The sequence below is a fragment of the Protopterus annectens genome, chromosome 5.part0, assembly GCF_019279795.1.
Source record: "Protopterus annectens isolate FY-2018-M chromosome 5.part0, PAN1.0, whole genome shotgun sequence".
NCBI lineage: Eukaryota > Metazoa > Chordata > Ceratodontiformes > Protopteridae > Protopterus > Protopterus annectens.
In genome coordinates this window covers 1,157,281,719-1,157,297,452 of record NC_056735.1, presented here as the reverse complement: position 1 = coordinate 1,157,297,452, position 15,734 = coordinate 1,157,281,719, and the positions used below count along the sequence as shown (strand labels likewise).

At 42.2% G+C, this 15,734-nt stretch overlaps 1 protein-coding gene across 1 annotated transcript in view; it reads right to left on the bottom strand.

Moving 5' to 3' along the window:
- The window catches only part of SLC9A9 (solute carrier family 9 member A9), a 3,618,317-nt gene that overhangs the window by 54,863 nt on the left and 3,547,720 nt on the right, over nucleotides 1-15,734 (bottom strand). The window contains exon 18 of the mRNA XM_044071972.1: nucleotides 8,480-8,585. Within this exon, the coding sequence (XP_043927907.1) occupies nucleotides 8,480-8,585 (106 nt within the window). The remainder of the gene's footprint in view (nucleotides 1-8,479; nucleotides 8,586-15,734) is intronic.

The following is a 15,734-nucleotide window of genomic DNA, read 5'->3' as shown; positions in this document are numbered from 1 at the left end:
TTTTTATTTCATTTCATCATTTGTTTTATTTTTTCTTGATTTCTTAAGTTTTTGATTAATTCATAACCATTTCTGTATTCAAATTTTACTTGGTGATTTAGTGGCTAAGAGGCACATGAAGCTCACCATTTTGTTATTTAGCAATAGATTGAATATTTCCATCTATTTTACCTTCCCTTCTGCAAACGTATTTTGTAAAGTAGATTCACACAGAGGGCATGAACTGGGTACAAACTTCACTGAAACTATGTCTTCCTATCATATGATGGAGTTGGATTCTTTTCTGGTAAGAGCACAAACCTAAAATAGGTACTCTAACAATAACACGCACAGGACAGCCAACTGGAAGAGTCTAAACTATTTGACAAAATGGCAGAAACCATTAAAAGATGGAAGTCATGTGGTATATGGCATGCACTAGCATTATGGGTACTTTAAAAAGATACTAATTACATATAAATACATACCACATTGACTATCATGCTCTTGGAAATAGAAAATGTAGCCAAAAAAACTGTTTCAATACTTTAAAAAGATACTAATTATATATAAATACATACCACATTAACTATCATGCTCTTGGAAATAGAAAATGTAGCCAAATAAGAAGTTATGTACTCACCATAACGTTCCATCTGAGTAGGTGACTTCATTTGTCTGCAACCTTTGGGTCTTGGATCCGACTTCGGATCCGAGCCGGCAACTTATTTTACAGCTTATGGATCCGAGTTCCTAGCTCCTCCCCTTACCCATAATACCCTGCCAACCCTGATTGACCTCAGATCAAGTTTGCCCTTATACCAAATTTCAGACCAAGGTGTCCCAAAAGGGACCAAGAAAGGACATACAAGAACTGACTTCTGAAGGCCAGGGGGAAGGAGTGGGGATGGTTGCAGACAAATGAAGTCACCTACTCAGATGGAACGTTATGGTGAGTACATAACTTCTTAATCTGAAGTAGGGGCTTCATTTGTCAGCAACCTTTGGGACAGAGTCCCCAGCTACCTGAATCTTGGGCGGCCATCATGGAAGGATGTTCCGAAACACTGCGGAGCCAATGGATGCTCTCCCTCTGGAAATAGCATCCAGCTTATAATGGTTGATAAAGGTGTGAGATGAGGCCCAAATGGCTGCAGAGCAAATATCATCAAAAGATACTCTAGATCTAAAGGCAGCAGAAGTAGCTATGGAGCGAGAAGAATGCGCCCGTACTCCCTGAGGTGCGAGCCTCCCCGAAGTTTCACAGGCCAGAAGAATACACTGTGAAATCCATCGTGATAAGGTGACCTTAGAAATAGCTTTACCCAGATTGAATCTGGCAAAGGAAATGAACAACTGATCTGATTGTCTGTGACCAGCAGTCCTATGAATGTAGAAGCGCAGTTGTCTGTGCACGACTAAGGAATGCAGCTTGTATTCTCCTTTATTCTGGTACTTAGGGAAGAAAACTGGCAGGTTAATGGACTGATTGATATTGGTTTCTGAGGCCACCTTAGGAAGAAAGGAGGGATTGGTCCTGAGGTGCACTCTATCCTGATGAAAAATCAAGTAGGGAGGTTTTGCACAAAGGGCCTGAAGTTCGGAAACTCTCTTCGCTGAAGTGATGGCGACAAAGAACGCCGTTTTCCAGGAAAGATATTTAAGTTCGACCGAGGCAGCTGGTTCAAAGGGAGGGGCAGTCGAGGCTTGAAGGACTAATGATAGATCCCAAGGGGGTACAGCTTCCTTGACAGGAGGCCTGAGCAGGAAGGTACCCTTGAGGAAGGTTTTACATAATTTCGCGGTCATCAAGGGACGTGACTCGTGTCCCACATGGTAATGAGAGATGGCTGCTAGTTGAACCTTGACTGTAGAACAGCTAGCTCCCCGTTGAAAAAGTCCGGTGAGGAAATTCAAAACGGACGGCAATGAAGCCGTGAAGGGATCAATGTTATGGTGTTCCGCCCAGATGGAGAAACGCTTCCATTTACTGCGATAGACTTTTCTAGTGGAAGGTTTATGTGCTGCCACCAAGATGGCTATAACTGGTGAGGAGATGTCGGGAGTCCTGACTAAGAGAGGAACTGGAGCAGCTAAGCTGTCAGCTTCAGGTTGTCCAGATTTGGGGTCGGTAGGCCTGACGGATGGGATATTAGATCCGGAATGGGATCCAGAATCCAGGGAGGATTCACCAGATGAGACCACAGGTAAGGGAACCAAGTTTGACGAGGCCAGAATGGGGCAATGAGGATCATTCTGCTCCCCAACCGAGAGGCTTTCTGTATTAGTTTCAGCATCAGGGGTAGAGGAGGATAGGCATAAAGTAGACCGGGAGGCCAAGCATGCAATAGAGCATCTCTCGGGACTTCCTCGAGGGGAGGAATCAGAGCAAAGAAGCTGGAGCATTTCATGTTTGAGGGAGTGGCAAAAAGATCACAGCAGGGTTGCCCCCATCAAAAATCTGCTTCGCTACCTGGGAATTGAGAGACCACTCGTAAGGGAAAAGAATAGTGCGACTGAGCTCGTCCGCCAGAATGTTGGACCGTCCCGGAATGTGCATTGCGATAAGGAAGCGGTTGGTGGAGATCGCCCATTCCCACACCCTCATGGCCTCTCGACAGAGAGGGTAGGACCTGGTTCCCCCCTGTTTGTTGATGTACCAGACAACTGACATGTTGTCCGTCTGTATCGCAATAGTTCCTAGCCAGAACGTTGATATGCAAGGAGGTCTCTGTATCGTTCCACGTGCCTTGGACCGTTCTGCCTGAGCAATGCCCCCCCCACCCGAGGCGAGAGGCGTCCGTGGTCACCGTGGCGAGGGGAGGCGGCATGCAGAAGGGTCTTCCCGTATGAAGGTCCGGGGAGTGGAGCCACCATAAGAGGGCCGTCCTGCAAGCCCTGCTGAGTGAGATAGGATGGCTGAGGGGGAGAAACTGAAATGACCATTGGACTAGAAGGGTCCACTGTAGCACCCTCATATTCAGACGAGCATATTCAAGAAGAGTTACTGCTGCTGCCATGGAGCCTAGAGCCCTCAGGACCAATTCTGCCGGTGGGGCTTTTAATTGGAGGATGGCCCGCACATGAAGTCTCAGGTTTTGAAGTCACTCTGAAGTGAGGAACGCTCGCAGATTTCTGGTATCTATTTTGGCCCCTATGAAATCTATCACTTGTGTTGGAGCAAGGGAGGATTTGTCCAGGTTGATCGTAATGCCTAGATGGGGAGCTAGGCGGAGAAGGTGATTTCTGGCTGCACAGAGTAGATGCCTTGTTGGGGCGGACAGGAGCCAGTCGTCCAGGTACGGGAAGACCTGCATTCCCTGGAGTCTCAGGTGGGCCGCTATCACTGCTAACACTTTGGTAAACACCTTGGGGGCTGTGGTGAGACCAAAGGGAAGGACCCTGAACTGATAGTGACTGGCTCCCAGCTGGAAGTGGAGAAACCTCCTGGATCGTCTGTCCATTAAAATGTGGTAGTACGCATCCTTGAGGTCTATTGAGCACATCCAGTCGCTCTCCCGCAAGAGGGGGAGAATGGATTGAAGGGTGACCATCTGGAATTTTTCTTTGGTTACTGACAGGTTCAAGAGTGAAAGGTCGAGAACCAGTCTCAAGTCCCCCGTCTTTTTTGGCACCAGAAAGAACCTGGAGTAAAACCCTAATCCGAGTTGATCTGGGGGGATGGGCTGCTGCCTCCCTCTGATCGGGTGGTACATCAGGGAGGTTTTTGAGTCTGGGGACATGGTGCAGTGGAATTTTGTAACCTCTGGATATGATACGAAGCACCCAGCGATCTGACGTAATGGACTCCCAAGCCACCAGGTGCTTCGAGAAGCGCCCCCCGACTGCCTCCAGAGTGGAGCAGTCGGGCAACCCCTCAGGGCTGATGCGTGGGCCGATCAGAGAAGGTTTCTCTGGACCCAAAATTTCTCAGGGCCCCTCTGCCTCTAGGGCGGTGTCCTCCCTGTCCTCCTCTGCCACGGAAGGACTGGATGTCCGGAGCAGGATGGGAATGTTGCGATTTCCAGAACCACATCTTCTTCTGTCCCTTTTGGTTCTTGGAGAAGGACCTCTGGGGAGCAGAGAAGCGGACTCCGATGGCAGACAACGTCTTCCCATCCTTTTCGCTCTGGACAAGTGTCTCACGAACGGTCTTGCCAAACAAGGCAGAACCATCAAAGGAGGCATTCGCAAAGGACGCCTTGAAGGGCTCCGCGAAGTCACAATGTCGGAGCCAGCCCTGATGTCTCATGACTAGACCCGCTCCGCTAGCTCTAGCGGCTCCCTCTGTGGCGTGGGACAAAAGCCGCATAGAGGTATTTGAAACAGATCTTAGAGTGGCCATATGAGTGGAGTACAACTGCTTGTCCTCTGCCGACATGGACTCCGGGGGGAAGCAGCGCATTCTTTGATAAGATCTCGCTGCATCCTGATGACATGTGCCATGTAGTTCAGGGACCTTACTGAGAAGGTCGCTGAACTAAATACCCACTTCCCGAGGCGATCCATCGAGTGGGACTCCTTGCTCGGTGGATGAACCGAGGGGCTCTCCTGAGCTAATTCCCTCTTCGTGGCTGCCGCCATCAACATGTCCTCTACGGGGGGACCCTTGCTCCAATGGGACCGGTCTGCAGGGGGACTCAAAATTCAATCCAGACATTTGGGGACTGTCTCCACAGTGTCTGGCTCCTTCCACGCCCTGGTGGTGATAAGGTCCACCAGGGGGTCAGCTGGAGGGGACACCCAAGAGGTAGACGGGCCTGCTTCGAATGCCTCCAGTAACATGGACTCGTCGGAGGAAGACTTGGGGGCAGAGCACCCCCCCCCCGATCCGGAGCATTTCCATGATGTCTCCAAAGGAGACATCATTGGGGGGGGTGACCTTGGGGAGCCTTCCCCTTCATCCAAGTCCGTGTCCTCTGTTAAGGACTCAGGGGAGTCCACGTGTCTCCTCTTACACTTATGCTTGCGAGGCACTTCCTCGGGGGGACTGTCTGAGGAGGTCTCACCAGCAATATCCTGTTCCAGTGGAACAACCTGGGACATCGAAGCAGGCTGCCCCTGTGGCCAGTTGATGGAAGCCTGGCCCAGCAGAGAGGGAGTGCAAGGTGGAGCTGATGCAAGGACCGGGGGTCCGGATGCTCTCAACAGAGCCCTCTCCACTACATCGAAGGCCGATGGGGAGCCTCTCTCCCTGGAATCCGAAAGCCGGCTCCCACTCGGATCCGATGAAGGGATCGGAACCGGTGCCGAGGCCACCGGATCCGAAGGACCCATGTGCTCCGACCTGGACGGAGCCGAAGGCACACTGAATCCCTCGGATCCGAAGCTCGTACCACGGCTCCGAGAGGTTGGATCCGACGTAGGACCCGACAGACTCGAGGGCAGGATTGGATCAGAAGTACCCAGTACTGTCGGCGCCGACCCACCCCTGGCTCCAACGCTGCCTGGCTCCGAGCGCTCCAAACCCGGGAAGCGGGTCGGAGAAGGAGCTATCGGGGCAAAAAAAGGTGTTGAGTTCCCCCCCGAAGGGGGGGGGGCAAGAGCACTCCCATCTGCAGCTGGGCCTGGATGAACCTTCTCATCATCCGGTCCAAGTCTGCATCAGAAAGACTATAAGTAGATCTCGACGAGGCCACCAAGGCGGGCAGGGAATGCCGCCTCGATGACCTCGACGGAGATCGGGTCTCCTCCTCCTCGGGTCCCGGGGAAAAGCAAGGGGATCGGATCCGAGGAGGAGAGGACCTGGAAGCCGTGGAGGGAGAAGCCCGCTTAGCTGGGGGGCCGAAGTGGAGGCCTCGGCCCGCCGCTTGTGGTGCTTCTCCTTCCTTTTCTCCCTCCTGGCCTCCCTTTCCTCCGGCGGCTTAGTGTGAGTTTGAGTCCCGGCCGGGGGAAGGGGGGCAGGAGTGGCTACCACCAAGGGCTGAGGAGGAACCACGGGAGTACCGGAGGCCGAAGCTGGATCCAGGGGCAAAAGTCCCACCAGAACCAACTTCGACCTCCGCTCTTTCAGTGCCCTGGGGTTGAACGCTGCACAGATGGAATACCCTGAGGACAGGTGTTCAACCCGAAGGCACCGAACACACCGAGTGTGGCCATCCGCCAGTGAAAGCTTTTGGCCACACTCGGTGCACTTAGAAAAGATGGGCTTTGGGGCCTCTGACATTTTTCAAAGAAAAAAATAACTACACAAACACACCAGGCCCCAAAAACACAAGCAACACACACACACACACACACACTCTACGAACCAGCGAGGGGAGGAAATACACTAAAATTGAATAACATTAACAAAAGGGAATTCTAAACACACACACTATTTAACAAATCAAAGATTTTCTGTATTAACAAGTTATTTCTCAAAACTTATCTGAAAGTCGCCAGGAGCTCTGAAATCCAGCTGTCTCTTCTAAGAGCGGCAAACTAGATCTGAGGTCAATCAGGGTTGGCAGGGGATTATGGGTAAGGGGAGGAGCTAGGAGCTCGGATCCATAAGTTGTAAAATAAGTTGCCAGCTCGGATCCGAAGTCGGATCCAAGACCCAAAGGTTGCAGACAAATGAAGTCCCTACTTCAGATAAACTGTTTCAAAGTGGCAAGAAGAACAGATGTAAATACACAGAAAATGTATTTATATGAAAGTATCACAGCAGCACATATAAGTACCTACATGGGTGTGACACTAATGCTGTATTTCACAGAAGAACAAAACTGTTACGGATAAAAAAGTCTGGACAAATTCAAGTTTGATTGTGAATTAATTTAAATGCTATAATTTACGGCTTCAGTGTCCTTTATGGACGTAAGACTGATCTATAACAGAGCAAATGGCATTGCATCTGATTCACTATATTGCCATTTAGGTGCTACTATTTTCAGATGTGCATATTACTGTCTCTTGTCTTAGTTCTGACAGACCTGATTAGCTTGTCACTGGATGTGCTCTTTCTGTCCATCATTCATTTGGAGGCTTCAAGATTTTTTTGTTTCAGCACTGCACCAGTTTTTCTTATAGTATTATCACACATAACTCAAAGTGAACTGTAGGATGTAAGAACTCTAAAGTTATCTATCTATCTAGTAAGAAGAAATGGATTCCCTTCATTTGATCAATGAACCAGATTGTTGAAACCCACATGGTTGAGACCATATGGTCAACAATTTATTCAGTTGAACCATTCTGACTGAGATTATGGTAGAGTGGGGATTGGGGAATTTACACTTTTCCCCATTATATATATTGCAACTCAGAGTTGATGCATGTATATATATATATATATATATATATATATATATATATATATATATATATATATATATGGATCTATGTTGCTACATTGAAAGTATGTTAAATCGAAACGTACTACAGAGAACTCACTTTTGCGAAAGTGCATTTTAGCAAAAATGCACTTTCACAAAAAAAAAAAAAAAGACAAAAACCTACAAAAATAAAACATTGCTCACGTTTATGCAGGGGAGCAAGCCTCCCTGCACCCCACACACACCCTACTTTTAAAATTCTGACTCCAAGATCGCACTACAGTGGGGAAAAGGGAATATTCCCTTATCCCAGCTATACCGCAGCGATCTAAGCAACAGTTTCCTTAGTTGTGCAATCAATAGTCCATGTTGATGTACAACTAAATCTATATGCAAACTACGTGTTGTTTCTTTTTCTTCTTCTTTTTTTTCTTTTTTTGCAAAAGTGCATTTTCATTAAAATGCACTTTTGCACAAGTGAGTTTGCTGTAGTACGTTTTCATTTAAAGTACTTTTGATGTTCAGACTAGGACCCATATATATATGGGTCTATATGACAATATATATATAGTTAGGGGGTGTGGGGCTAAAATATATATATATATATATATATATATATATATATATATATATATATATATATATACATACATATGTGTGTGTGTGTATACATATATATATATATATATATATATATATATATATATATATATATATATATATATATATATATATATATATATATATATATATATATATATATATATACACATATGTACATACATATAATTAGCAGGGGATGTGGGGAATGCAGGGGGGCTTGACTCCTGCAAAAACACTGTGCTGTTTGCAGACGTTTGGCTTCTTTAATTCATTGATGAACTAAATTGTTGACCATATGGGTTTTGAGAATCTGGTTCATGACGCAGATGAACTAGACCCAAAGAAACACACCAACATCAATATTAATGGCTTTATATTTCACTTTCACTCAGCAATTCAGATATGATCGGCACATCACCTATTAATTTGCTAACTTTTCAAAAAGTAAAAGCATAATCACTTGGACAACTGAACAAAAATAGTTGCAGAAGATTAATGAACACATTAGTCCACACTGCCAAGTAGTACATTGTAAAACAACTTAAGGAGGCTAGATTAATGCACTATTACAATAATTTAATAAGGTTAAATTAATGCATCATAATTTTGTACACAAAAAACTAAAATTATATTCTTACCGAATATGCCTGAGGACTAGTCAACAGTTTTGCAATTGGTCCACACCATTCAGGCAAAGTTGCTGTAAGCGGTGGTCCAGCATGAGTTAAAATTGGCTTTAGATATCTGATAAGTTGTTAAAGAAAAGTCTCAGCAATTCCTTATGAGTCAGATAAAGCATTTTAATGGTCTATGAGACAATACTTCAGTGCTTCTTAATTAGCTTATTCCAAACAAAATCTAGAATGCAAAATACATTTTGGGTGTTGTGTACTGTCTAATACAATTCATCTTCAAGACTGCAGTTATTTATTCTCTAATATTCAAGTATGTCCACTAATCCAAGGGAATGATTTTGTCACGATTTCAGCATGGTTTCCACCCTATCCATAGTATCAGAACTGCCCTTCTGAGTTTTACTAACACGATAAACCAACACAGAAATAATGGGAAATTTGTATCTGCTGTCTTTCTGATAAACCAACATAGAAATAATAGGAAATTTGTATCCGCTGTCTTTCTGGAGCTATCCAAAGCTTTTGATACTGTTTCTCATCAGATATTTTTGATGAACTTTCCACCTTAACTCTTAGCCACTCCCCTCTAGCTTGGTTCCACTGTTACTTAACTGGCAGACAGCAGGCTATTAAATGGCAGCAAGATCTCTCTGTCCCTGCTGCCTGTCAACTTGGGGGTCCCCAGAGGTTCAAGCCTAGGTCCTCTATTATTTATTATTTTCACCAACTGTCTTCATACTTCTGCTCCACTAGCCTATATCATTCAATATACAGATAACTCCACTCTTACCTGTGCAGCACCATCCCTAAAACGACTTATTATCATTACTTAGCAGTCCTTCACAGCTATTGAAACATGGCTTTCTGATTCACATCTTATTTTAACCCCCTCCAAAACTAAGCCAATGATTTTCATCCCACCAAATCTCAAAATCTCCCAACTCCTTTCTAAATTCACTCCTCAGATAACACCATAATACCAGCTGTAACTCAAACTAAATTATTAGGCAAACTAACAGACAATAACTTGAAATTTGACTTACACCTATCTCAATCAAAAAGACACATATGAAACTTGGTTCTTTGTACAGAATCAAGCCTTTCCTGACTAACGACACAAGAAAAGCAACAGCCAAAACTCACCTTCTCTCCACCGCCCTGTATGCCTTTCCTATCTTCACTAACAATAGCAAAACTGATCTAGCTAAGCTTGAAACACACTACAATAAAATATCCAAATTTGCTACTTCCTCCCCTTATAGGTCTCACCACTGCGCTGCCTTACATCAACTAAACTGGCTAGAACTACCACACTAAACTTAGACTCAACTCACCCTCACTCATAGATTGGTATACCAACATGAAAAGCTCTTGCTCTTCAACCATTGCTCCAACACTACACTAATACTTGAACACTTTGATCCTCTAAAATCTCTAAATGCAACAATAAAGCTGGGGACTCTCTACTTTCTAACTACATCTCTAAAGTTTGGAATTCAATCCCTTATCCCATAATATCTAATGCCAACCCAACCCACTTCAAAAACCAACCTAAGGTTTTCATCTGCAACAACTGGCTCTGCTCATGTACTTCTCCAGGCTAAATCTACTCCCATCTCTATTGCTCATCTACTTAGTCTTCCTTTCCCTTTCCATCTTGTGCAACTTCTTACTTTCAATAATTCCTCCTTCTACCTGCTTCACTTTATCTTCCTTACTTACAGCCCTGTTCTACCTCTATCCTATTTTTTCTTCTTTTTCCCTAGCTCTTCTATCAACTCAGCTCTCCTCCTCGCCTTACTCTGCTTTTACTTCTCTTTAACTTTACTTCATATCTTCCCTATAAAAGCATCTATAATTCTTGGCTATGCCCATGATCTGTACTTGAATAATCTCTCCTGCACCTTCTCTCTTCCTCACTTTATTTCTTTTTTCTCTGCTATCTAGATTTCTCTCCTTCTCTTCTGTTGATCCAAGTAACACTTCCTATGAGTAGGAAATTAATCCTCTATTATTTTTCTCTTCTTTAGTTCTCCCTCCTCTCTTCAACTAAGACTTCTCAGTATAGAAATTGAAATATTGTATTTCTTGATTTCATATACATATATTTTATTCCTTTCTGATGTTAGATATTTTCCACTGTATCTGTATAATTCTTTTTTACATTACTGTATGCATTGTTTTTCATTGTTATATTGCTTGAATATTTCAAGTATTTAACTTGGAGTTTTTTCTCCCTGGGCCTCTGCTGAAAACCGGTTCTTTTTGACCCAGTCAGACCATCCCAGTAAACAAATGTCAAATAAATAAATAAAGCTGCTGACTGATATAAATGGAGGTGAAGATGCATGAAATACACTGATACATAAAACAGGCAATATGTTAAATATGGATTTATTAGTAAATTATCATGAACAAATTGAATTTATATTTATTTAGTGGTTGGTTTCTAATGCCACCTTTATGGGCTAGACAGATGACCCTTGACTGCAATCCCATCAACGTAGGTTCATGGAGCAGGTTAAGGTGCTGATGAATTCAGCCACAGAAAGATGGGACAGAACTTGCCAAATGCAGTCCATTCATTCCAGGAGGAGGATGACAGCTATATTCTACTCTTTGAATACAACCTGTTAAATACAAGTCTAGGTAAAAAACAGGCATGGCATTTCAGATAGCCAAGCAATGTACATGCTGTATAATCACACAGTAACACTAGGTATGTGGAGGCATGTATTACAGGCTCTGTCTTAGCAGTGGGCTGGTTGGCCATGAGTGGCCATGGAAGTTAGGACCAAGCAAAAAACGATCCAACCATGGATGATATCAGATGGCGCCTACCTCTCATCTTCTGCTGCTAAACTGCAGCTAAACTGATTCGAATCACAATAAAATGAAGTACACAATGGCATCTGATCAGTAGTCCTTACTTAATGAACATTCTGCTTCTTTATCACTCACCACCATCTTCACTCCACCCATCACTAAACAAGACTACAACTTACAGGAATATTGCACCTGTTAGTCAGACCTACACTCTTGCTGAATATTTTTCCTGACAATAAACGGAACCCTGCATTTTAGAAAACTTGGGGAAATTAATATACTCTCCCTAATAGTTCATCATGGCAGAAAGATGCATGTGCCTTAACTCACTCAAGCCTAAAATGCCTTTTTCTGTATACTTCCAGTTCACACCCATACCTCTTTGTGGTGCCCAGAATTTTCTGGGTCTGTCTTCTTTATCTAAGCAACTTACCAGCAAATATTTGGCAGTTTTAGAAAAGACAAGGAGTCATTAATCAAATGACACCAAGACTGTTAGCCTAGGATGCCTTGCAGAAGAGAAATTAATCTTCGCTTGCCACTTATTATTCAGATTTACATTCATATTTTCATAACTGAGACACCTGCATTTCATTAAGGTGCATGATGTAAAACATCAGTGTGGGAGATAGGACAATTCACTGAAAACGTTGCTTTATATCACAATATACTGGAAATATTGCCATTTGTTTGTTAGTACTTTATAACAATAAGCAATATTTATTTATTTTTATTTAACACTAGCATCTATGTACTAAATACTTCAAAAAAACATGTGACTTACAAACTTTTTATGATATTACGTGAAACCTTAGAAAACTGATTTTAATATTCGCACTGTAAGATGCACATATTCAGTACTATTTGTATTGCTAATTATACAATTAAAGAAACTGACTGCAAAAGATTGAGCAAAACAAGAAAACTTGGTAGGAAAAAACAGTTTAATACAGAGCAAAGCTTTCGGGCAGAACCCTTCTTCAATACTAATACATTCAAATCTAAAAACTGAAAGCTTAAATACAGGTCTAAAATCACATGACCAGCAGCCAAGTGGAATCATGTGACAACAAAACACAAAAAAGGAACATAATACTAATATATACACATAAAAGTGAATAAAAATGTGAATAAAAATAATAATGAATATAAAATGCAAAAGCAAAAAATCAACCTATTCTGCTATTACGTAACTTCACTAGTATAGGTTTCAGACTAACCGTGCTGTTCAAACCAGGAGGTGAATCAGCAGCCAGTCTCAAAATCCACTCAAACTCCTTAACCTCAAGATAGTTATTAATGTCACCACCCCTTGCATTTGGACATACTACATCAATCACTCTAAACTTAAAAGTATGTTCATGACCATAAGTACCTATGTGTTTATATAATGCATTTTTATCACAACATCTCCTAATCTCAGAGTTGTGATCAATAATGTGTTCTTTCAACTTACGTGTGGTTTTACCCACATAAAATGAGGCACATGAAATACACGTAGCCAAATAAACAACAAACGGGGTGTTGATTTGAATGTATTAGTATTGAAGAAGGGTTCTGCCCGAAAGCTTTGCTCTGTATTAAACTGTTTTTTCCTACCAAGTTTTCTTTTTTTGCTCAATCTTTTGCAGTCAGTTTCTTTACTTATTTTCATTGCTGTTATTGGGAATTCCTGCATAGGTCTATCTCGCAGCCTTTAGCCTTGTAATGGCAGTTCAAATGGGTTTGAGTTCTCTTAGGTCTCTTATTAACATTGAGACTAACCCATTGTTGAACTACACTGACACAGTGAACTCTCTTACTGTGATCGACACTGCTCCTGATTCTGAGAGTCTTGCTGAGTTTCATAGGATTTTACAACTACTTGAAAGAAAAGTGACTGCTTTCAAGCGTTTACAATGGCAACGTTTCAGCTTTTTAGCCTATGTGGCAAGAGGTATTGTTCCACGTGGACTTAGAATTCTCAAAATGCCTTCGTATGGTAACACTTTTCCTGAGTTACTGAAATCATGGCAACAACTTAATATTAAGCTGTCATTGGATTATATGTGCCTAATGAATGACTTTTTTGTTAAAATAGAAGAGGACTATAAAAGTGAAATTTTTGTTTTGGAGAACACTATCATGGAAATGTCAGTGTTTTCAAAGGTTACTCATACTTACCAGCAAATGCTTGACAGATTACAAGCCTTTGATACACGAATGGAAGCCACCAAGCTGCTCACGAGACATTGGGGATTTCCAGAGGCCATATTTTTCTTGGCCCAAATCAGAGAATTTCCTAATGTTAATCATCAGAAAATTGCCCAGAGAGATACTCTAGATACTTTTCAGAACAATGCACCGTTATGGTGTACACCGCTGATGAAGGAGGCTCCTCCAGCTCTGGCAGCTGACATCAACATCTACAACTAGTAGTGCATGCGCATCTACTGGAGCTAGAAACAAACATGATGACAGTGACAATGCCGTGAATGGAGCTAGAAAGAAATCACAGCAACTTACTTTAAATTTTGCGCATAAGCGTTTTCAACTAGAGCATCCTGAAACGGTGTCTAATAGGTCCCCGAAATCTAGAAGACCGCCAGCTGCACAGATTCCACATGTAGGTAAATGGAAGAATGAGAGCCCTTTAGGACTCAACAAAGTAAGTCGCAAGTAAATGTTGTTTTAAATTTATCTACCTTTGAGCTACAAACAGCCCATTTTTCCCTTCTTAGTAAGGGATTTAAGTATATACCCTCCTGCTGTGATGATGTTGTGACCTTAAAGTATTTGTTGGAAATTTGAATTTCAGAGTTTTATTTGGGGAGTCTAGTTCTTATTCCTGTTAGTGTTTTAAGGGCCTTTCATGACATATGTCCCAGATTAGAGAACTTTACTCTAAACCCCTGAAGAATAAGATTTATAACTTGAATTTTTCTGAGTATAAAGCACTTAAAACTTTACAGCATTGCAATGACATTGTGGACAAAGGTGGCATGGCTGTTATAATGGATCGTGATAAATACCTATCAGCTGTTTCTCTGTTACTTGAGGATGACACTGCTTTTAAAGTTATTACATTGGCAGATGTGAAAAAGTGTGTAAGCTATGTGAATATGGTAATTTATGATCTACAGCTAAATGGTGATATTGATTTAGATCTTTTCATTTTTCACTGTACCATGCCTAAAATTCATAAATCTTTAGATAATCCAGATATCTGTATACTTGCATAGAAAGCTGCAGCCCTACTTGCTTGGGTGTAGCACTATTTTAAAGGATACCTATGACTTGTTATCTAAGTTACATGTATGGTACAACAATGTAAGAATAGATTTAAGTACTAAGACACATTACCTGGTAACTCTTGATATTGTATCCCTCTTTACAGTCATCCCTAATGATGTTGGCTTAGAACTTCTGAGAGATTTTATGCTATCTCAACCTAACCCCGACTATAGACTTATTGATAATATCTGCTGTCTCATGGACGTAGCCCTGAAAAACAGTGTCTTTATGTTTAATGACTCCCTATTTCTTCAACTTACAGGGGTAGCCATGGGTACCTCGGTTGCAAACACCTATGCCAACTTAGTTCTCTATCAGTGGGAACAGAATAATCTATTTAATGATAGGAATATGTTTGTCCACAACATTAGTTTTTACCAACGGTTCGTGGATGATTGTTTTTTGGTGTGGAATGGCACATTGCATGACTTGAATGGCTTTGTCGACTATCTAAATTCCACGATCAATTTTTTGAAGTTCAAAATGGAAGTGTCTGATAGTACGATTGTTTTTCTAGATGTTAAGCTTCACTTGCAAGAAGGGCTTTTGAATACCACTGTATACAGAAAGGGTGTAAGCTGTGGTAGATACACAAATTACAGTAGTATGCATGCACCACATATCTTTAAGGGTGTAGTGAAATCGCAATTTACTAGAGTTAGTAGGCTGACTACGGATGACACACAGTTTGTTTCACAGCTGGAAGAAATGGTAGATGACTTCTCATCTAGTGGATATGATGCACAGTTACTTTCTCAATTTAAATTAGACACGATGGAAGCCAGGCAGACTTTTTTGAGACCCACTTTCCTGGAGGGTATGGCTAGCCCCCCAAATACCTTAAACAATAATATGAATAATCAACCATCTTTGATCAGATATATCACAACTTTATCAGACAAATTATTTCTAGGAATTGGGTTATTCTAATGGCACTGGATGAGCTGAAGGCATCACTAGGTGATAGATCACATTTTACTTACATAAATATGAAGACGATTAAGAGTTTACTATGCTATAAGGATTTTTATAGACCTAGCTATGTACCAATTGCTGTTAAGCATGGCACATTTCAATGTTTTAACTGTGTCATTTGTACTTATATTTTTGGTAATGGAAGTGATACGTTTACACATCCCACCAATGGTAAAATATTTAA